Raw genomic sequence first — 25321 nt, forward strand, 5'->3', positions numbered from 1 at the left:
TATACTAATAATCGATATAGACTTAAAAGTTAAAATAAATGAAATCATATGTTTGGCTTACCGGCTTACCTCTAAAGCTTGTCCAATCAGCGGCTCTCTTGCCCCAAGATCCTTGCAAATTGTCCCATGATCGTTTGTCTGCTAAGTTTGGATTTTCATCTTCATACTTGTCTAAATACTCATCGAACTGAGACAGTTGTCCAATTGGCTGTATATAAAAAACACAGAAACTGCATTATGCATAAGTATAGGAATATCATCGGCGTAGTTATGGAGTGCTGGGATCAAATTTATCATTATACCTACGCTTTATTGGCGCACATACTATACCAATATAAATAGTAGATATTATTATTCAAATATGCCTAAATAAATAATTTTTATATTATTAATATTGTCCTCTCTCTTTTGACTGTAATATATTCTGAGAACAAACGACATATATTATAATAACCAATCTACGTCAAGATTTATTTGAAAAAATATGAAAATGCAAATCAAAAAATATTTCTATTTATTAATTTCAGATATTTTTTTCATGCTAATTAAGAATAATAAAAGATTTTAAGAATGAGGAGCTTAGCAATGAATATGATGTCTATCATTGTATGTATTTTTTTGATCAACTATGTCATACTACTGTTAATGAAAAAAGCATGTCACATAAAGATTATATAAGTTCTTTTGTCTTTGTAATCAAGAAATCATCAAAGCACTTGCATATGTGTGCTGTTAAAAATGAAAACGAAACTATACAAATTCATAATCAACACGTAACCTCACATTAACCTTAGAAATAAAACGTCAGTTCCTACAAATATTTTGATGTTTCCACGCGAACAGTTTTGGCTTATAAACATAATATTATAACGTACCTGATCATTGAATCTCTTGCCCCAGCCCGCAGATTGCATGTCTTTCCACCCGCGTTTTCCCCATCCTCCGTGCAACTTTTGCCAGCCTTGTCGCTTACCCCACGACGAGTGCAAGTTTTGCCAGTCCTGTGCTCGCTTGCCCCACGTGGTCTTCAAATTTTGCCACCCTCGTTTGCCCCAACCAGCTGTTTGCAAATCTCGCCATGCTCGTTTTTCCTCTTGATCTTCGTCGAAAGATCTCGAGTAATCGGCGTTGTCCTGCAGAAATTCCGATTAATTTTAGTATAAAACGCACAAAATACATAAAGTTATATTTTCTAGTCCATAGGAAATATGGATAGGCAAAATTATTTGAATATCGATTTTTGAATTATCGATACATCGACTTTTAAAACATCGATAACATCGACGTGACAATGTTTTTTCATTGTTAATAAACATTGAAAAAAAACTGTCTCACTTGTGCTACTTACTATGTGTTGTACACCTTATTATATATATTGCCTTCATAAAACCTTCTAACATAATATTAAATTTATTTAATTCGAGGATGGTAATATAGTATATTATATTTTAAATTTTGTTTATTTTAATATAATAGATAAATACAATTAATTAATTATTGTGCTGTAAATTGTAATGGTAAATCTAAAATAAATAAAACAAAAACATTATCAAATATCTAAAAGTTAATGTATATAATGTAACAAAATATCATGGTGTATAGTTTACCAAAAATAGTATTATAGTTTAAAAACATATAGCTCAGTCTTGAAAATAAAATAAAAAATCACATAAATATTCATTCATATATTGTAAGAACAAATAAATGTTAAATTTGATATTAGTTAAACGATTTCTCTGATGATCCATTGTCGATTCTGCTTTAGAAAAAAGCCTCACGCTTGGCACAGACGTAATTATAGTGCTTAAATAATGTTGCTGCGTAGTGCCTCGTTCGACAAGTTCGCTATCACACGATGACAATAGCACGGTTGAAGATAACATAAAGTAACTTTATGTTAGATAAGTAATTTATTATTATATTATATAAGTATATTATATATATTATAGCGTAAACAAAATAATCAATTTAGACAAAGATCATAAATTAATTAAATATAGTTGCCTTTTTTTTTTTTTTTTTTATTAGTAGTAGATTTTGGTCTCTGATTATAGGAGTCATAATTGAAAATAAAATATTTAGGTTATGAGATTTTGCTTGTTAGAACTTTAATTTATAATATACAAAATGGATTTTTAATTTTTGAACTTCTACACGAGTGTATTTTTAATATATACTAAAATGTAGTTGTTGCGTTTAAATATTTTAAATTGAATAATTTTAGTTTAAATTTAGACTTAGCAGTACTATTCGGATTGAAGTACATTTTAATATTTTCTTCCGGGGCTCTACAAAAATATGAATAAATTAGAAATATATTTTTTACTTGTTCAGTTTGACTGGATTTGATTGATGATGCTTGAATGGCCGATTCCGGTATTGAAAAGACAACCACAGGACATAAAATAACCAATGTGGCCGCTATCCTCCTTAAAACATTCTGCATTCCGCTACTTCAAGTTAATCCTAAAACATGATAAAATCATTATTTTTACCAATGATATTAGTGAACATAAATATGTGAGGTAAAAAAAAAAAAAATGACGGCATCTTCAAAGTGAACTAGATGTTTAATATGTGTCAATGAAAAATAATCAGAACACACAAAACCACGTTTACTTTCTACAGAAAATCGGTACATTTCTTACATAGTTAAAAATCTTTTATTATTATTTTATTCATCTAAAAATATTTAATTATTGAACATTTATTTTGTAATTAAAAATTGTTTCTAGATAATGATAATTAAAAAAAAATTTACGTTCAAAGTATGTAACTATACACATGTATGAAAAATAATATTATAATAATGAAGGGATTTTTAAACACTAATTTTAATTTTAAATAAAGATCATTATATATCAGAAACGTATTTCTTAATTAAACTGGAAAAATCTTCAGTTGCTTATATAGTAGCTAACAATTAAGATGAATATATCAGGTTGTTTAAAATTATTTCCATGAACCAGTTGATTTGGTATAAATCGACTAAATTATCATAATCAGCAAATAAAAAATATCATTAATATGTTAATTGTGTTTATAAGAAATTACTATCGCTATTAAAATTGATGTCCGTCGGGCAATGGTATTTTTTTCAAATAGGAATCCATTGTCACTTAAGTTGTGGGAATAATTTTACATTATAAATTGTTACCTAATTCAATCAATAATTGATTAAAAATTGGTGTGATTAAATTTAAATTTTGAAAATAAATTTTCTTTCGTTGAATCAAATCCGCTAAAAATAAATAATTAACATAAAAAAAAAAAAAAATCTATTTCCAAATTAGAATATTAATTTTCGTGTATTATTACGTTATTATTATTTACGTGTATTAACCACGACTGTACAGTTATACTACACATGTTAGCTCTTCAACTTCTATTTTGTGGCTGAACTAAATTTATGTCTATAGCTAAGAAAATAACCTACATCGAAAAACAGAAGCACTTCTGGAAGCATGAATAGTGACGGTGTTTTTCTGATGAAGCGCTGCCATGGTGGTTTCGTGTGAAAGAGGCCTTGAGCCACGTGCAGGGTCAAAAAAAAAAAAAAATTCCTTCATTTTGATCGTGCTAATACGTATATTTGTATTGCACAAGCGACGGGTTCAGCACAAATACTTCCAAAACTGTGCAACACCCAAATGAATATATTAATGTTGGCATTTACCTACTAACGCGAAATATCTACAAAAACATTGAACAGGTACCCCTTACACACATTGCACAATCAAGACAATACCATTTTGCATAACGAAATCTATTTCGTCAAAGGCCTCTTTCCGTTCACGCGCGAGAAATGTTATTTAATTTGTCTTCCTCCGTTGTTTATAATCGCGAATGCGTGCGCGCGCGAACCAGCTGCAGCTTATGATGATTCCGTAAGTAATTTAGTAATTCACTAGTAATAATAATAATAACGCAAACTTGACACAGTGTGTATTATTAAAACAACTTGTTTGACGGTAAACAGCCATTTTTACGGCACGCACGGGAATATCTATGTAGTAGGTAGTACGCAGAGAGCAGGGAAAGTGAAATGCGTTTGTAAAATCGTACGAGTACGACGTTATCCCGTAACCTGTTCTGCGAGGCGTCACGTTAACCGCGGTCAACGTGTCCGCCAACTGGCCTGGTCCGAAACAAAACTGGTGGGCGGACGACTAACATTTCGCGTGCACATTGTCGATGCAGTGCATTTTTTTTGGATTCGTTATGAATGCGGCCGAAAACGTTTCGTCCGCCGAACGAAACGCGATTTTAATTGTCGAAAGGTTATTATTATTATTATTTTTTTTTTTATTAACCGCGTAGAACCTAACGTACGAAGGATGATCTTGTAAAGAAAAGCTTGGTGCACCCACTGTACTCTGTGATGCACAACGCGTAGGTGTGATTCGGCATTTTCTGATACGGAATCAACGGTGGCAGAGTGTCCGCGAACAAAAATAAAATCTGCGTTTACGTCCTACAGAGATATCCTAATGTTCGCACCAAACGATTTCGGAATTAGCAGTTAGAGTATTGTAAGATTTCCGAGATTTATTTTTAACGATCGCGCACGTGAAACGCTACCATCTCGTACGGTTAGACTGCCGTACCGGTCGTCGACTGTTTCGCTGTTATATATTACTGTTATTGAATGAGGTTTTTTTTTTGTATAACATAAAATATTGATAATTTGTTGTTTATTTAAACAACAACTTAAAAATTATACCTTTATATAAATAACCATTAAAAATTGTTATTATTATTAATATAATGTAAACGAATGATAATGTGACTTTGCTATCATAATTTTAATACTAGTAGCTATAATAAAAAAATAATAATGTGACTGAATTGAAATTATTAAGTATTTCATTCGGCGAGTTTTGCAATGGTAATAAACACATTAGCGGAAAAAAAAATAGAATACGAAATAAGGACCTCTTTGCTTCACTGATTTCTATGGTATAGTACTACTATTGCATGGGAGTTACGGTTGGGTATTATTGTTTACACAGTTGATTTAATTAACATTTTTTGGTGAAGGTTTAAACGTTTATCAATGTTCAGCAAAAATTCAAACCATGCAAAAAAAAGTTTTTTTCTTAATAAAAAAACACCAAATTATTTTTCTTTCAATTATTTGGTTAAACATTTTAAAAGATCAGGCTGTAACTAGATAATGAAATAAATAAGTACTTAGCAGAACAAATACGATACAAGTATGCTTAAGTCAATAAAACAATTTAATTACATTTATCTAATACATTACAAAAGAAGAAGCTAAAGTTAAAGAAATACGTGAAAATCCACTTTAACCGTCAAATGAATACATTGTAGAAAACTCGATGAAAATACATGAATCACATAGTCTTAAAGTGCACAGCTCGAGGGCTAGATAAAAAATTATAGTATGACATAGGGAAAAAGAGAACTTTTTATTTATTCGATTCTAGCTGAGTATTTTCCATCTGATTTGTAAAAATTAAAAATAAAAATAAAATAATGAAAAATTATGAAATTGGTTATGTGAATAGCATTTAAAATGTTTAATGGAAGTCTGCAGAGAGAATTCGGCCACGTCGAACAGAATAATTAGCCGAAAATATAAATGTTTATTAAATAAGATGATAATTTATGTAATATATTTATATATGTCGGATATATAATTATTATATACGGAATTATTTATCCGCCGTGAAATTAATCTTTAGGCGATTTGTTCGGCAAATAAAAAATGGCAGCTATGTATTAATATCATTCGAGAGGTAAAATATTTATTGGATATGCCAAAGTAACAATTGATATAATTTTCTCGGTAATTAAAGAATAATAATTGATGGGTTAAAAAAAAGGAGATTTCAAAATACTTCATTACTAACTGCATGTCACGAATCACAAAATCTCATCAAATTGAAGTAAGCACCCTAAACATTATTGTATTTTACGCGATATAACAGCATCAACACTAAACTATACGTTTATGTTTCTTAATAAATGAGTGTTCGATTTTAGTGCCAGTGGTGGAGCTAGAGGGCTGCAGCCCCCCCCCCCCCCCCCGAAATATTAGAAATATAAAGAAAATTTAAAAATTATTTTAATGATCCATAAAAGTCGCTACAAAAGTCTTGAAAAAATTGATCAGCCTCCCCCCCCGCCGAAAAAAAATCCTGGCTATGCCGCTGTTTAGTGGTCTTATAAACAGCTTTAATAATATTATAACAATATCGAGTTCAATTAGCAGTTATTATCGTATCATTCACAGTTGTCCTCGTGTTTCAGATTTTTGTACTTTTTTAATAACTATTACAATAAAAATAAATAATTATTCTATGCTTATAATTGTTTAAACATACATCTTACATCGCTTGTATCGAAATCTATGGGTTTTAACGAGTTAATGAATTAACAACTTGTTAACTTACTGCAGTTATTATACTTCAGCGTTTATTATTTATTTTTGTGATTTTTACATTTCTGATTTTCTTCTTCCTCAACGTTAAAATAAGGTATAATTTTTAAAAGTTTTCAAAAATAATTTATTTTGAATTTTATTCAGAATATTATTTTCACATTTTAGTTTTTTCATTCGTACCTAAACAAATATTATCGTCGTAATATTTATTCCACTTTTGTATATTTTCTCCTGCTTAACTTTATCTATCAATAATTTGAACAGAAATAAGAGCTCATGCATGTCAGTATATGTTATGTTAATTGGATAATGTATCAGACTCGTCATTTCTCGAAATTGTGCGAAAAAAAGCTTTTTGTATTGTAGTTCATTCCTTTCTTCTGTTTCAATCGTAATTTATCATAAGATTACATATAATAATTGCAACGAGGACAATTCGAAAACGGTATTTTGTTACATTTATACCTTTATTGCAGAGGTATTCAAACTGTGTGTTTGGGTAATCATGAGATTTGAAGAAGGGAGCCTGTTAAAGAACAGGAAACTATAATAATTGTACAAAATTTTCGTGGTGTTCAGTGTGATCTAAAAGTAAAAGATGCAGTTCTTTTAGATCACTCTAAACACCACAAAAAGTTTGAAGACTCTGTTTTTTTACGAAACTATTATGTCTTTCAATATTTTTTCAAAGTTAAGTATACCAATTAAATAAATCGTTACAAGAAAATTATATCCACATTTTTGAGCTTCTTGATAAAATGATCGCGTAATGATATGAGAAATATTGATATAACGTCAAATTCCAAAATGAAGATCATACTTGTATCATCATTGTTAACTAAATATTGGTAATACATGTGAAACTACAATACAAAATAGCATTGGCCAACAAAGCTTATATAAATAATTTTTTTTTTAAGTTCTTCATACCTATGTGAGATCGAATTTTCTGCGTTGGCTGTAATTAAAAGTAAAATATCGGTCAATGTGAAAATTGAGAAGAAGATGAGAATAACTATTAATTTGTTTAGTTTAATTTATTAATTTATTAATTTATATTTACTAAGTATAAAATATTTTATTTAATTTTTTATATTTTACTCATAAATTTGTAAATTGTTTTTTATAATGTAGTAAAAGAATAATATTAACGAAATATTAATACATTATAATAATTTACATACATAATTTTTGTCATAACTAATTTGGGAGCCTTCAAAATATTGTGAAGATACAAAGAAGCCATAGGATGAAAAAGTTAGAATACCTCTGGTTTATTGTAATCATTCCGTTCAGCCGGTTTGAAATAAATGGACATTTTTACTAACCACAATAAATGATTACAATTAATGTTAATCGGTAAACGGTTTATAATAAATTGTCTTGCATCAGTAATACTATCACGGTTGTAGTCGTCCTATACGAAAATAATTTACATAAATCTTATATAATATGGTTGGTTTATATATTATTGATGAAAATTATATTATTCATTTATTATCATTTATAATTGGCATCGAATTGATATTTCGTTTTCAACGGTGGTTAGTGTGCGATTTCAATTTTCCCACCAAGACATAAATATATATTTATATATATATTTTAGAAGTAAAAGGTTTACTTATCCCGAGTCTATTCAAAACTTACATAGGTTTTTTTTTTTTTTTAATTTCAGTAACAATTTGACGTTTTTCATTTACCTATTAAATCAGTGAATAGATTAATTCTGTTATTTGGCGTTTTTTCCAGCTCGTCTACTATTCCACACATATAATCCCTGTATCTATGTGAACGAACGGGCATAATAATTATAATTTTTTCAGATTCTTAAACCTAACTTTATATTATGTATACTTGCAGTTAATACATAATTGCTATTGTATTTTAAGTTTTCGTATTACCTATTCTACATTTTAACTTTTAAGTCTAAGTAATTATATTATTTACAATACATTTAAATTTTAGATAATTTCTTATTATTATTTTTCAAAACCAGTACTGTGCTCTCTCGTGTTGTCTTGTAGCTTATAAAATATTCATTAAGTATTGAGTGTAATATGACAACACATCAGTACATTTTAATAATATATAAAAAAGTAGTAATAATAACTATAATTCACAAGTATAAAATGATTAGTAATATTTATAATGTAAAATAATAAATTAATAAATAATAAATAATAATAAATTAATTATAATGTCTTATATTTATAAGACGTAAGTTGTAAACATGTTTTAATTAAAACCACAGTCACGGTATCGGAATATTACCATGAATTTACCCAAAATAGATTTTAACCTCTACAATAAATATGATAAAAACAAAAATAGCTAATTTATGAATGTAGATACACTGCCTCTATTGGCGATTAACAACTTATTAATGTTTTGGTAACGTGCCCTTTACAGATTATCACTTTCTATCACCAATAGTCTAATTATTTCTAGATAATCATTATCAATTTTTATTTTTCAATAATAACTTTTGAAGAATTGTACAAATATTTGGTTTTCGAACTATCATGGCCAGTAAGTCTGGTTCGACAAATATTTTACTGTTCGATTTTCGAACTGTAAAAGATGCTTGATAGTTTGGTTCGATTTTTTTTCATGCCGAGTTTGAATTTCGAACCGAACCGAACATCAAGGGTTTGGTTCGGTTCGGTTCGAGATTCAAAAAGTTTGACCCATCACTAATATATATATAAAACAATAAAATAAAATAAATGCAATGCACAATTTCTATATCAATTATAATGAATATAAAAGACAACATATTTGTTATTTTTAGGTGAATGATCAAAATTCTAAACGAGTACCCAAGTCAGTAGTCTTCGAGTTTTCAATAAAACTCTTTTAATAGGTTTTAATTATTCTTAATGTTTAAAAACTTTTACATGTTTCACATGATATGAAATCGTAAGTCTTGCAAATGCGTAAAAATGTTTACAAATATACAGTAAAGAAAATTATAATTTTTTTTTTTTTTTTTTTTATTAAAAATCATGATTAACAATGTAACGATTATATTACATTTATTAAGTGTTCAGTTTAAAAATCACATACTTTTGAATTCTTACAATATATTTAAAAAAACTTAATATTTTATAGATTATCGGTGTCTTGATAGTGACGTTTATTCAAAAGATTCAAGGTGTCCGAACCAGTTTTCACAGTTACATTAAATTATCATTGTTTTCTATGTTTTCCGTTGGCAATGAGACCAAATTCACAGGTGCTAACCTAACACTTCATATTTATAATTGTATAAGAGGAACGAATATTCATAATAGATAACTAACTAACTATATATGTTTATGGCAAGGATGTTTGATATTTTTAGTGAATCTTAAATATCGACGAAAATCTGCTAAATTATTTTATGATTTATTTCTGTTAGGTGCATGAATTAAGTACTATGACACGAATATGAGGAGGGAAATCTTAAACCTCTAAGCACCCTCTTGGACGCGTTACCGTTTCCAAATGATTAATGTTGAAACATTGGATATCTTTATAAATCTGCTGTTTAATTTGATCTATATATTGTATTATATTATATACATTGTAGTAATAACTCGTTACAGTCGTAATTCCTTTAAAAAATATCACTGAACCAAACTGGGCAAAAGAGTGCAATTTAATGGTTTTCTATTAAAAGTTTATTTTGTTTTGGTTTTTTTTTGTTTTCATATACTTTTGAATATAATTAAACCTTTATTATATTGTAACAAAAGCCTTTTTTAATGTGGTCTGCATCGACAAACGCAATTTTGAACGTCTATTTGGTAAATAAAATACAGTGGGAAAAATTTGACTTTAATAAAACAATAAGTTTAACGTCGTATAAATACGAGCTGTAAAAAGTATACTCTGTTGAATGCGTTTTCTCAGTCATATCACACAAGAGCATGTGGGCACAAGGTTTACATGATTTTTCCGCGTACCTATCCATTTCGTCGCCACATCGTTAAATAGTTTGATACTTTGTATCTCGGAGTGATGGTGGAAAGACAAATTACTTGCAACAGTCCTGTCAGTAATAGTGCACGTAAATAAAGTGCATTTGATGCATTAAAAATCTATGTACGATTACTGCACGTATAGCAGTACTGATCATTTCATACTCGAGTTGTTCTTTTATTTTTCCGCTTCAAAAAACCTATCCTAGTGTCTTGCTCGTGAATACAGCATTAGTTTTTTAGTTGTTATTTTTATACCCTCTCCACCACTACTTGTAAGTATATTCGTTTCAACAAAAGTACACAGCCGCCCAAGAGTTCATCGAACGAATTATTAATTGTCATCGCGAACGATTACACGGCATGTATACATGTATATCCGTTTTCTTCTCCGGAAAATACAGTACTACGCTCAGATTGTAATGAGATATTTGACTTAGTATTTTTTTCCAATGACTTTTAGATCTCATTTTGCGTGTAAAAAAAAAAAAAAATCCATTTAAATGTGTCAATATTTTCAAGTGGCTTCTCTTCTTTTTTTCGTTATTTTGTTTTTCGTTTAGCTGTCGCGTCGTCTCGTAATCGATTCGTTTCGTTTTAAATACTACACGTTCATTCCCATATAGACCAAAAGTCAATCGCACAGACCGTTTCACCGAGTCAACGATTGAAAATTTCGTTTTTAATGATTGTATTTATTCCTTCTCTATATTGGTAATGAATGTTGGAATACAATACACGTGTTCTCGTTACGTTAGTCAGACAACATTAATTGGTCTTTAATAAATAATAGATTTTCCTTCGCCGCTCTGCAAATAATCATTATGTTATATTGTTATAAACGTCTACCATACTGGAATATTGGCTATAATATACTCGTAAAACAACAAATATGTATTTTACGAAACAACTTCGCATGTTTCGAAGGATTTTTGATTTCAAATAATAATTGGATTTCTTTGGTTATTCATACAACAAGGGACCTTTTTTGGTTTTTTTTTTATAGTTTTTACAGTTAAACATATTGTACATATATGTACATACAGGTTAAATTCTTTAATTAATTTTGATTAAAAGATTTTAATTGTATATTTCGTTTCTTGCTCACGGTAAAAAGTTTAATTAGCTTCGTTTTTTTGAAGATGATTTAGATAATTAGATAATTAATTTTAAAATATAACGAAGGGATATTTTGTACGGTTCGTCTAAAAAATGTACCCCTGTTTAAAATATGATTGTATAAAAATCTTGCGTAGATGTATTTTATTTCCAATAAACAATTTCGACACAAAAAATAAATTATCGAAGTATTACATTTTTTCTGTTATGATTAAAAAAGTTTGCTTCTCATTAGAATAACCTTTAACAAATAAGTGAAACTCATATTTTTATTTATTTTTATTTTTATGACAAATAATCATGAAAAATGTATTATAGATAAAATTATAGTAAGTATCATTCATATTTATGAAAGTAAAAATCGCCGAAATGTAGACCATATATATACTAGCTGACCCGACAAACCTTGTTTTGTCATATAAATTATTTCTAGAGAATATTTTGCTGGAAAAAAATAACCAATTTAATATAGGTGTGTAAGGGTTAGGATGTGGTATATAAGTGAAAGAGGTTTGGAGTGCTGTGAACGGTGACGAAATATAAAAATGAAAAAACATCAAACATTTATTTTTTTAATAATTTATTAAAATTGATATTCAATATGAATATTAATCCCTTAATGCAAAAGAATGTACAATATTTTTTTTTATCCCATCTTTCGCCTACACAAACAAACTGGATGGTTTGAGAGCATGTCACGTAAATTTTCCTTGTGAAAAACATGATGTGCTCAAATCTAAACTACAGACAGACATCGTTTGGCATTGAGACTTATTGATAGTCATTGCAAATACCAATCTAATTGGAAATTTAAGGCATTTAAATTGTATTGACACATCTGTGGGTAGAATAGAGATTCGCGGTAATAATATATTTTTACCTCAGAATTTGTCATTTAAAATAATGGCTTCAATAACATTTTCATTAATTTTTTAATGATTAATCGCGTACCGTTGCACAACCATGGTGGGTTCAAATTATGAAGCAAAATAACCGAAGATCCAACCTTCAGTTGTAAATTATGCGGTGGTATGCCTAGTAAATCCAATGAGTTTAAAAACTCTGTTTGATAATTTACAGCTTCAATAGCATCGCAAACTGTATCAATAGATTTGTATGACACCAAGTCTCCTGGTAACAAATATTATATCTTGAGACTCAATTCGTAGACGTCCACATATTTTGCTGCTAAAATTGCTCTTTTTGCCAGCCACTCATGATTTGTGTATTGTCTGAGTACATTGGAAAATACCTGGTCAATGAGAGCATCTTGCGAATCAATGATTATGCAGAAATCGATCGGTAATTTTATGCATCCCGTTTCATCTGTAGTAACTTTCACATCACCAATATCTAACAATTGTTTTGAGAATATTTCGCACGCAGCTTTTTTTAATTGAATCGCAGGTATTGAAATCGTTCGCTCTCTATCTTCATATACATGTCGAACATGAATTGTTGACAAAGCTTACGACATCGTAGAATAACGTTGTCCTGATCGCATCTAATAATCAACCGATATGCATAATAATCCTTCGAACTAACATTCTTGTTTGTTTTGGCACCTGTTGCGGGATCTTGTTGTCTAATATTTATGCAATACCCGTAATTTAATACCAAAAATAAAATTAATAACTTTAAAATAGTTTTTAATAATATCAATCAATAATTCATTTTTAATTGCGCAGTTATCGACCGGGTCAAAAATTATAAAATTAAACTACGATTTATTAAACAATAGTACTTAGGAGTATAAAAAAAATAGATAAAAACCTATTCGTAGACCTGCCAAATATACATACAAAATTTCATTAAAATCGGTTAAGCCGTTTTGGAGGAGTATGGTCACAAACACTGTGACACAAGATTTTTATACATATATATATATACGATTATAAAGAATAGTGTCAAATCAAAATCGTTAGATGATTCGTATGAAAAATTTTCATAACTGACTTCGTACTCAAGGGACCTATTATATACTATATTTTGTCCTTACAAGAATATTCTCAATGTAAGAAAAATATTATAATGGAACACGTCTAATTTTGTGATTGCTAATGAATTTATATTGACAAGAATGTGTTCTTTCAATCAATATTGGGTATTATAAATATCAAAATTAAATAACAAAAATAAATATTCATTCGTGGTTCAAATAAATATAAAATATTTTATTTTATTTTATTTTTTTTTATTAGTATTACAGCTCAAAAATTATAAAATATAAAATATTTAACTATAATAGATAATATTTATAATGTAATTGTTTTATTAAAAGCTGTATAAAATATTTCTAGGAAATTTTTAAACATTTATTAGCACTACACTAATAGATGATTTGATAGAAACTCTAATTACATAGCGAATATTATAAAATTTCATAAAAATTGTACTTAATAATTGTAATAAAAATTAAAAATTAATTTTGTCGAGAAAACTGTGCGGATTTACTGATGGATCAAATTCTGTAAATTGTTACATTGAAAAGTAAAAAATTATCAAAATTTGCACTATTCGTTTATTTAGATTAAATATATTTGTATATATATATATATATAACATCTCGTCCAAAGACCTAGTAGAAAATCATGTCTTAGTTTAAAATAATATATTCTCGTGAATCCTTAGGGAATCTGATTCTTATAATGATAACAGAATAATATTAAGGACGAATATAATTGTATTCCCTAATGGTTGGTTGTCATTCAAAAACAGTAAACATATATATGCATACCTTGTAGGTGAGTCCCTCTAGAATATATCACACATTTCAATTCTTTTCGTACTTCTATTATCTGCATGGCGAACGTTAAATGTGAAATATTTTTTGACCGCGGTTACGGTCCAGATGCGTTTTTTCGTATTATTTCCTCTTCCCTTCGTATTATTATATTAAAATAATACCAGCCCACAAGTAAAATGGAACTGCAATCAACAGTTTTGCAGCATCACAATCAGTCATGCCAAAAATATTTTCTATGTCTTATTATTTGTACCTGTAGTCTCATTTTTAACCAAAATTTAACTAACTGTTTTTGCTAAGTGTCACTTTTCGTCAGGGACGGACTGGGTTAATATTTCAGGTCGGGAATTTTTTTGCCTGGCCAAAAATTAATAGGGGACCAACGATTTGGTTATAAGTAGGGCTCGGAATTTAATGCACTTAAAAAGTATTAAATATGCATGCACTTATGCGCTTAAAAAAGTACAAATATGCTCTAAAAATATGCACATATATTTTATTTTTGTACACAAAATTTTCATTTGCACAAATATTTTATAAAATTATAAATATAGAAAAAACAAAGTAATAAAAATAATCCTGTTTTTTAATTTTTAATCATAATTAAAAAATAATAATAATAATAATAAATTAGCATAAAAAATGTTTCTAAAATAAAAAAAAATCCCCTGGAAGAATGTTCAATAATTATTGACTTATTTTCCTAGAAAAGTATTTATAGAAAATCATCGTATTTCGATGGCAGCTGTTTTTATTTGATAGTTGTATAATATTTTATTTTAGAAAAAGCTAGCTGTAGTTAAAATTTATAAATACATATATATATATATATATTATTTAATCGATGGAGAAAAACATTGTTTGTAATGTCAAATGGAAATTTGAAAAATACGATACAAGAATATCAAGAAAGTTCTCTCAATATGAATGTATTCAATTTTTTTATTTTTCGAATTTTCATATTGAATCTTCAAAAATTATAAAATATACTTTAAAAAATTGTAAAATCAAGAAATATGCTCAAAAATCTAAAAATCACTAAGTATGCAAAAGTATGCACTTATAACTTTTGATATTTTTTTCGTAGTCTTGGAATGAATTTCTAACTCACTTAGTAATAAATCCAATGGTGCAAAAAAACATGCAAATGCAACAACTACCGAGCCCTATTCATAAATATGCAAAAATAATAATAATAATAAAAAACCTTTATTATTTAAAGAATATTTTCAAAATTTTATGTAGATATATAAAATTACACACAATATATAATTTTTTTTTATAAATACAGTGTAAATATTTTAATATAATACCTATATATTAAAATTAACTCTAAAAGTAATTCCTTTTTTGCATAATTAGGTTTTTTTTCATAACTTCCCTAGGTTCCCCAATTCTGTCGATTAAAATATCGTAATACTATATTTTTAATTTCTAAAATATTATCAGACCATTTATCTATTATTGTAACGGGTCACCGGAATTTGTCCTGGTGTCCCGCCAGGCCAGTTCGCCCCTGCTTTTCGGCCAGCACTAACTATGAACGGAATTAAACATACATTAATGCAGGGCTTAAAACCGGAAAAAACCGTAAATTTGAGAACCGAAAACCGATAACTATTTTTAGTTATAGAATACTGGAAACGGTTATTGGTTATCGGTAATCAAAGTAAATATCTAAATATTAAACATCAAAGCGATTACCTCGTATTTTCAATCTCGGTCTTATAACCAAAACCTATTCCCGACCAGAATAATTAACGATTTTTTCGTGGTATCAATACTTAAATTATGTCATGATTACATTATACTATTATAATTGAATTTAATTTTCCAGCTATTTTTAAATATTTTTCCCCGATTAATGGCTGTCGAGTATCGCTTATATATATATATATATATATATATATATATATATATATATATATATATATATATATGATATATATGATATTCACAACAGATAAGCAATACTCGATGGCCATTAATATATATATATATATATATATACATATGGTACTCATCCAATATGCTATATACCGTAAATATTTTATCTACCGTAATTTGATGATAGTTTAGTATGATATCCACCGTAGGTTCGTATGCTGTATTATATATACTTTATCATTTTGCTATCATGATTAAGCTTTTACAAAACCCCAAATTATATTATATTTAAACCTTAGTAGGTTAGGTAAATTAGTTGGTATAGTTTTATATTATACCTGTTTAGTGTGTGTTTGCGACTCATATCGATTATATATTTTTACTGTGATTTATTTATTATTATTTATTAATTATTATTATGAGTATGTCAACTATGAGTTATTTATATCGAAATATAATTCAAAATGAATATATGTGCGAACAATGTTTAAGCATACGAGTTTTATTACCAATCGATCAAACATGTACAAAAAATTAAAAACCAAACATTTTGTGGTGGTGAGTTGAAAAAAGTTCTTAAAAAAAAATCATTTCTCGGAGCGATCAGAAATACGTATACATAACTACACGGTAGTTAAAATATAAACTATTGTTATCGATGTAAAAAATAATCATGCATATATCATAATATTAATATATATATATTTAATATGATCACAGTATAAATTATATGTGTTTTACTCATTTAATACGCCCACAAAGGTATAGGTAATTTTAATAATCAAAATATAATTTTTAAGGTTGTGGAAAATTAAAAATATATGGATATATAATAGGATACGCCTGAGATAAGTGAAGAAACACAACTAGATAAATTACAATGTAAACTGAATACTTAAACGCTAATAGTAATTTATGCACACTGCGTTACAAGATAGAAAAGTTACCTCACTAGTGATGTGTACTGATGCACTTAATAAAATTTATTATGAACTGACTAAACAGTTTATCTTGCTACGTGGTATCTGAAGTTAGTTGACACGTAACATGTATTAACATTGTTAATGGAAAAAAAGTTGACTCGTTGTATAAGTGCTTTTTCAGAAATTTATTCATTGTTATGCAATTGTGAAATTTCAGCTATACATTGCGTTTTAACGGATACTCGAAGTGCATATTATATTATACGTAAGAATAATCTTTTGCAATTGTATTTCCTTTCATCTATTTCGATAAAATATTAATCATTTATCTCTTGGAAGAACAATACAAATTATAATTTAAATGCGTCGGACAATATAATAAGTGTAACACCAAAAGTTTTCTATGCAAGTATTCTATACATATAATATATAATGTCCGGAGTGTGTACTCTCAATATAGTTTCTTGCGTTACTGATCGAGGTGATCGATAAAGTTTATGTTAACGATCATTTGAAATTCATCATGTACCGTCAACACGTAATGACCTTTTGTGACGCATATAGTTGTGTGTTAAGGAAGAGTTGAAACCTGATGTATTTGTAATCGAATTATATGACATAACGATTTAATAAAATGCACATTCGTTGCTTGTAGAAAGAAAAAGAAAAAAGTAGGCTACATAACATACTATTAAAAATGTGTTTGTGCCTTAGGACATTAAAAATATAATTATTTACCAAATGGTAAATTAATATAATATACAAGTATTATACCTGCGTACCATTCACATTATTCAATGTTGATTATTTTGTATAATAATATGTTTACTCCCATACGTACATCGTAATACGATATATTACCATAACATAGTCCTTATATGTTATTCATTATGATTCACGTTATTCGGATCACGTAGTCTTCCAGTTCTTTTATAATGTGTCTCTGTAAATGTATAAATTTGTTTTTTCGATTCATGAGTTAAGTCGTTGAACAAGACTGATAGTACATTATAACTAAGTCACTAGGACAGATTATAAATTACTTTTGCTTTCATCGCCCTGTACAACAGGTTAAACTACAAAATGTACTATACATTTTAAATATTCTCTTTTTTCTGGTGTTAAAATATCCAGAGCGTATCTGTATTGTTGATATGGAATGTTTGTTTTTGTTAATTAAAAATGTAAAATGCCTATAAATTATAGTGATGAATTGTATCTAGTATCTAGTCTAAGACTAGTTATAATATATGACAATAATAAAAATAATAGATTAAATAAATGATGCGATAAAAACACCGATTTCTCAAAGGAAATGAAAATAATAACATTGCAATTTGTACAAAAATAAAGAATTATAATGTAGAGTTATCTATTTTATAGAGGTTTGATGTTTAATTTAAAAATACAATATGAAAGTATTCAAAACGCATGACTTTTTTTTTGTATTTGATTATTCAGAAATCAAGTTAAAATTGTGAGCTTAAAAATGTATAAATATATTTACATATATCATGTGAAGAATAAATTAATGTTTAAATAGGAGAAAAAAAATAAAAGATATTTTTTTTTTATATTTATATATATTTTTTTTTTTTGTAGAATAAGGATACTTCATGTACGTGAACAGAACGCTGAAACCAGAGGTGTTATCATTGAGCAATATACATTTTTACAATCTACCATAACTTTTACAAAATATGTTTAAAACTTAAAAATACTGATACCGAAAAATCTAGTTCTTCGTAAGTTAATTCATCGAACATTAAATACATCAAAACTGAGTGCTCGTGTCGTTAGTCAATTCGTTCTTTAAACGTGGGACATAACTCGAACCATGCAAGACGGACGAGTTATAGTATTGTATTATTATATACCATGAATTAAAAACAACAATAAATTATTACGCTTGGAAAATGATTCTGAGAAACAGTTGTATATTATATAAGTACATAATATTTATATTGTTCTGATATTTTAAGGGATAAAAAAAAAGTTAGTCAAGGTATTGGAAATATTTTAGATATAATTTAAACAAAATATAGTCTCGAATTGGACTTTTATTCAAATTATAAGTTATGAGTATAATTTTATTTCAAACCATGTAACCTTAAAAACATAATATTTTCCACTTGTACGTTCTACACTTGAATATAATTCTATAACTTGGTCTCCATATAGTAATGTTCATATACAATGCCTCAAAGCTATTAAGAATCGATTCCTTCGTTTTACAACCAACAAATATAGTATCCAGCGTCAGCCTAATTCATCTTATAAACCGCTATCAGATACACTAAATATGACCAGCTCTGTTACTCGGAGAAATTTAAATGATTTAAAATTCTTGCTTAAATTGGTCAATGGCTACATTGAGTGTTCAGAATTGTTAAAATTTATAAATTTTAATGTTTCTCAGCAATAAACTAAATCTACTTACACTTTTCACATACATTTGTACAGAACTAATTATACTATAAATTCTCGTTTAATTATATTCACTAGATTAGCCACCCAAGATACCCAAATGTATTTGTTTCATTTTATTATATTGAGTCATTTTATAATTATGTTATTAGATATTTTCAGTAATTTGTATTACTATTATTATTATTATTATTATTTCTTTTTTTAACTATCACTCAATTCTACTGCTTTTGTTTTTTTACTTATATATTTATATTATATTTTTTACTTATTACCCATATGTATTAGTATGTATTGGGTTTTAGCCCAATTAAATTATAATAAATAATTAAATAAAGTAACTATAAATCAAATTCAGAAAAAAACGTTAAAAAAACAAACAAAAGAGTAACGAAAATAATATTAACAACATTTTGTCGAAATTCAAATTTTAAATACATACCACCAAATATACTCACCAAATAAAAACTACTTTTGCATCATTTTATGTTATTCATAATATATTTAAGTCACATAACTATTTCGAAAACCCAAAATATACTTTTTCAATAAAAATGAATAAAAATTAAAATACAATAACATAATGACATAATCATAGCATTTAACTATAAATCAACCTTTTAAATTATTATAAGTTTCTAAGTAAATCATTTTTTAAATTAGATCACATATTTTAGTAAAAAATATTTTTATCGAAATCATGTCATTAGAATTTAAATGATTGTTGTTATCTTGTTTGAAAATCAAAATAAATATTTAAATAAATTGAAATTTTTTAAGTTCTTTCACTATAGTTAAATTATGAACGGATAGTTTGTAGTTTGTATATTTATATTTAAAAGAATGTATATCATTTTAATGTATTGAAATTAGTTTGATAAGTTCTTTTCGTTACTCCGAATCTAAAATTAATGGTTTTGTTAATTTTTTTTATTTTATATTAAAACTGTAAATATTATTTAAAATTTTTTTTTTTTCGTTTTCATAACTTTCTCAGCAAACTTCGCGAGTTATATAATAATTACGCATCATCATTCTATAGTAAATATGTATTTCCAGAATTCCGTATAGTTTCGTGAACAAAATATACTATACGATAATTCATAACTAATAAATGTATGATCAGTAAATAAAAATAAAAAAAAATCACAGAGTTTTGAAAATTATACAATATGTAAATACGTATATAGTAATATTACAGAATTACACTGGGCCACGGCGCAGTAGTTATTAAAAAATAATAAATATAATCATTGATTAACTAATATGCGCCCGTTTAGCAGAAATACGGCACAGAAAATAATAACCGATTGGATTTTGCAATAATTATAATCGAACGACAACGATGATGTTGATATCGAAGCCGATTTCGACGCTGGATGCTGGGCGTGATACTGCGTTTTATATACACGTAAAAGTAACCCTTTAGCGAAAAAATTTAAAACGCGTATGCAAATGTGAACTTTCGCCGATGGCTCGTGCATAACAGTTCACAGGTCTACTATACGCATGTACGCAACACAGTAGTGGCGAGTTCGACGAGTGAAATAGCTGAGAAGTTGCGTGCGATATTCATCGAAAATAAAAATAAATATTTAAATGCAAAAACAAAAATGCTCTTGAAATTTAAACGAAAGAATGCTAACCGTGTGGTTTTTATTTTTTTATTTTACTGCTTTTTTAAGCCAACATGCGAACAACAAAAATCGTATTTAACATTAACGGTATAAATTGTTATCGTATATGTATTATAAGCAAAAATACCGTATGTAAATATTATTGTTGTTCCCAATATTACAAGAAAAATCTCTGTAAAATTTGGTAATTTTACAGTCTTTTCGTTAAACATACGTTTGATACTGATATTGTTTTATAACGTCAATTTATTATTTTAAAAACACGTAAATGTTTGATCACATTTTTTTATTAAATATTTTATGTATACGGTATTTTTACAAAGAAATCATAAGAATTCCATAAGAATTACGAATATTTTATTTATTTTAACTCAGTCGAATTGCAAATATTGTCGCTGAGTGTTTACCATATTTTGGCATAGGAGTGCAGATGTGCGCCGCTGTGTTTTATACAATTATTATATGTTCAGCGTAAGTTAAAATGTATTATAATAGTGTTCTGTAGTGCCGGATCTAGTATATTTTTTTCCCGGGGCAAAGTATAAAATTAGCGCCCTCCCCCTTTGTTATGCCCACAATTTTACTTGTGTACCAGTTAAACTCTAAAGAAAAAAATCGAAGAGAATAAAAGAAAAAATATATTTATTTGCTAGATTATGTATTAAATAAAAAACTTTAAATACAAACTAATACATGAAAATAATCATAATACAATAATCACAATAATCAAACAAATTATCATTAAATTTTGATTTTTCTTGTTTTTCTGGCGGCAAAATCGTTAATTATATTGTCGTAATCTAAATTTTTGGCAATTTAATTTTCGATTGAAATAATTGAATTTGATAGTTGTTACATGTCGAAAAAAAATTAATTTATCAGTATTGTTAATCGGGTTTTAACATCATGTGTTGTCTGATTATCGTAATTTATAGTTTGTAGATACCCTATTAGCAATAAAATATACTACAATGAGTCGCAGAAAATATATTTAGTAGACAAATAATATCCATTGGGTTTTTGAGTTTTTCCCATTGTTGTCATAACCATGAAGTCAAATGTAGATAAAAATTGTAATTTGTATAATACTTTTATTATAAAATGAATAAAAACTATTTATATACATACACAACTTATTTTGTAATTTGGCGCCCTTCGACCAAAACATCCGGAGCAACTGCCCCGGTTCGCCCCTCCCCTAGATTCGGCCCTGGTGTTCTGTAATGTATACGACTTGAAAGCTGCAGGAATACACAGTGGCCCATAAATTTAAAAAATTGGACAAAATAAAAAAAAATGAAAAATTGTATATCCTAAATCTAATAAGTATTTATTTATAAATTTTTTTTTAGCTTTTATAATGGATCTACTCATAATATTTTATAGATATTTATATGCTCAAATTGTAGAACTAAAATGTAAAAATAATTATAATATTAACAATACTCATAAATTTGTTAAAATATATCTAAAAATCTCAAATGTGGATATAGAAATAAAGAAATAGAAATTAAAAATCAGTGTAAGTTTATCAAAATAAATTTGAAAAAGGTTGATAAAAATGTTTACGTATTAAAAAACGCTTTGAAAATCTATATAGTTCTTGGTTGGATCAGAATTTTTAATTTTCCGTTTTCGATGTTAATAATATGTGTTTGAACGTTGGATGTTGTAAAACTAATATTTCTAAAGCAAGTACTAAAACAAAACTAAAAAGAACAAATATTTGAAAGAAATTTGTAAATGTAGATGAACTTACTTTTGCTATAAAAATTAGTTTAAAGAAATCTGATTAAAATGAAGCATCTAAATTGTTATAAAAAGCTAAAAAGACTATACCTACTCGAAATTAAAAAATTTGGAACTCTTATATAAAAAAAATTAGAACTTTTCTGGTTGAAATGTACTCAGAAGAAGTAATCTTAGCCTCAATGATTGATGTTAAACTTACTAAATGCAATACATAGATTAAATGCTAAACATAAGAATGCTAATATTTATCCCCTTTATAATAAAATTATTGAAACTAAAGCTCGATGTTATCCCAAAAATAAAAGTATGTTAACTACCGAAAAAAGTGCTGAAATTAAACGTCAAACTTTATTAAAACATACGGTATGATTAATTTATGATGTATTAAAACACTTGTAAAAGTAATTCAAAATATTATCCTAATCTTTTAAAATTATATTTTATAAATAATTAGGCATTATTTTACATTTTTACAATTTTGTCTCGTTATTTAAATTTCTAGACCACTGTGGAATAAGCACAAATGTTCAAAATATATCGTTTAAGTTCGAATACAACCATAAAAGCAGGATTTCAACGTATCCACTACTTGTTGGTGTTATCGGGGGGTGGTGGAGAGTGGAAAACTGTCTTCTCGGATGTCTCGTCGGTATAGAAAGAAAAGGTGCAATGGTTTCGCCCCATCTGTCATTAAATTTAATTCAAATTTTTAACGCGAAAGAAGAATCCGCTTTGCGCCGATAGTTCATCATTATGAACACGATGATAGTGTAATCGACATCACGACCGACGTATACGCGAAGACGTACACTAGAAGTGCATTGATTTCGCTCAGACTCGACCAGAAAAGATTTAAACGTATTCATTCCTTCGTAGACACTCTCTCATGCATACATACGGCCGGCGCGAGTAAAATCTATCCGGAAAAAGCCGCCTCCTGGGAATACTATCCGCGTGCATGATGGAACATTCCCATTTCTTGCTCCGCGTGATAATATGATTACGTTTTATATTATGTTTCTTGGTGTCCCGAAACTCGATTAAAATGTATCGACGATGGTGTGGTCGCAAAGTGTATATATACCCGTAATATGCGGTCGAAACTAACAACCGCGACGATGACGACGGAAGGGTAATATCGTAACGAAAAGGATGAAATACGCTGTTTTTCGAAAATCTTACGTCACCCGAGTGCGTTGCTGCGACGCGGAGAGAATCATGACGTTCGATACGATTATCATGTTGTCGAACTCGGCCAATCGATAAACGCGGGTTTTAGGAAGAACGAAAAAAAAAATAGAAAAAAGTTACGTCAGCGGTACAGGTGCTCGTACAAAAATTATCATCGTTTAAAATCGCTTTCGAAATCGTCCGAAACGCAACGTACCTGCTCAGGTAATGTTACATCCCTATCTTTCGAACTCCTGTTGAGCGCCTCGCAAGAGTAACATGTGCTCGTCTGTCTACGAGTAAACTAAATATACGGTTTTTCACTGCCGCTGTATAATACGTGTTCCATAAAAAATATATATTACCGTGACTAATGCATCGATTATTACGGTGGGGATGGTTGTTATTGCAAATAACATTCGATGAGCATTACTCGTGGTGTAAAAATATTACGTTTAACATTATAGCCCCGCCGTAATGTGATTAAAAATCATTATTTATCAACGGCATTCCTGAAAACAACGTTTTGTTTTCGTACTGTGTTAAACAAAACATTTGATCGAATTTCTTTTGACTTTTAGAATGTTATTTTCATGGCAATTTGAAGAAAACTTTTTATTGGAAAATTGGATTTAAACACAAATACTTGTTGTGTCATTATATAGAAATATATATATAGAATATGGCATAAAAAACGTTATTACAGTGCATACATAATAAACATTAAGATATTAACAATAACGGAACAAAAAAAATATATATATATATAGAAAATATGCGAGATATAGGGGAAATAATAATAATTAATAACTCTGGTATAAAATATAATCATAACGTTATTCATAAAACACTTATAAATGTTTAACTATTACACGATAATGGCATAAAAAAAAAAAAAAAAAAACAATAATAAATATTTACATAATTTTGAGTGTAGAATTAACTTTTTTCTCCACATCTTACGTATTGTTACAGTAATAAAATATAAATTATCGACCCTCATAAGATATTCTTTTGTTCCGTGTTTTAATAACTGTTGTATGACGTATTACCCATAAACTAATTTAATTAATGGAAAATCCAGAACTAAAGAGCAGATTATATAATATCTATTCGTGTACACTTTTAAAGTTAATATTACGTGTAAATATCGAATTCAGAAAATTAACATTTCAAAGTACACTGTGAGCGGTTCACATCTTGAACTCGATAAAATAAGTCTGCATACAACAATCGTTCAATGTAATTTAAAAATAAATAAATTTCTCACTTTATTTTAAATTTAAAGA

At 27.8% G+C, this 25321-nt stretch overlaps 1 protein-coding gene across 2 annotated transcripts in view; it reads right to left on the minus strand.

Annotated features, from left to right (window-relative positions):
* The window catches only part of LOC112686579 (prothoracicostatic peptide), a 37325-nt gene that overhangs the window by 6445 nt on the left and 5559 nt on the right, over positions 1-25321 (minus strand). Inside the window, exons 2-4 of one of the 2 annotated variants that reach the window (XR_003148906.1) lie at positions 2327-2466; positions 876-1133; positions 62-208 (exon numbers count right to left, since the gene is read on the minus strand). Coding sequence is in view for 1 of the 2 variants with exons in the window: in XM_025558935.1 (XP_025414720.1) it covers positions 70-208; positions 876-1133; positions 2327-2446 (517 nt within the window). In the remaining variant the exon portion in view is untranslated. The remainder of the gene's footprint in view (positions 1-61; positions 209-875; positions 1134-2326; positions 2467-25321) is intronic. The other variant, XM_025558935.1, reaches the window with a different exon arrangement.

Source organism: Sipha flava, unplaced genomic scaffold (genome assembly GCF_003268045.1).
Source record: "Sipha flava isolate LNK unplaced genomic scaffold, YSA_version1 315_pilon_pilon, whole genome shotgun sequence".
In the NCBI taxonomy this organism is placed as follows: domain Eukaryota; kingdom Metazoa; phylum Arthropoda; class Insecta; order Hemiptera; family Aphididae; genus Sipha; species Sipha flava.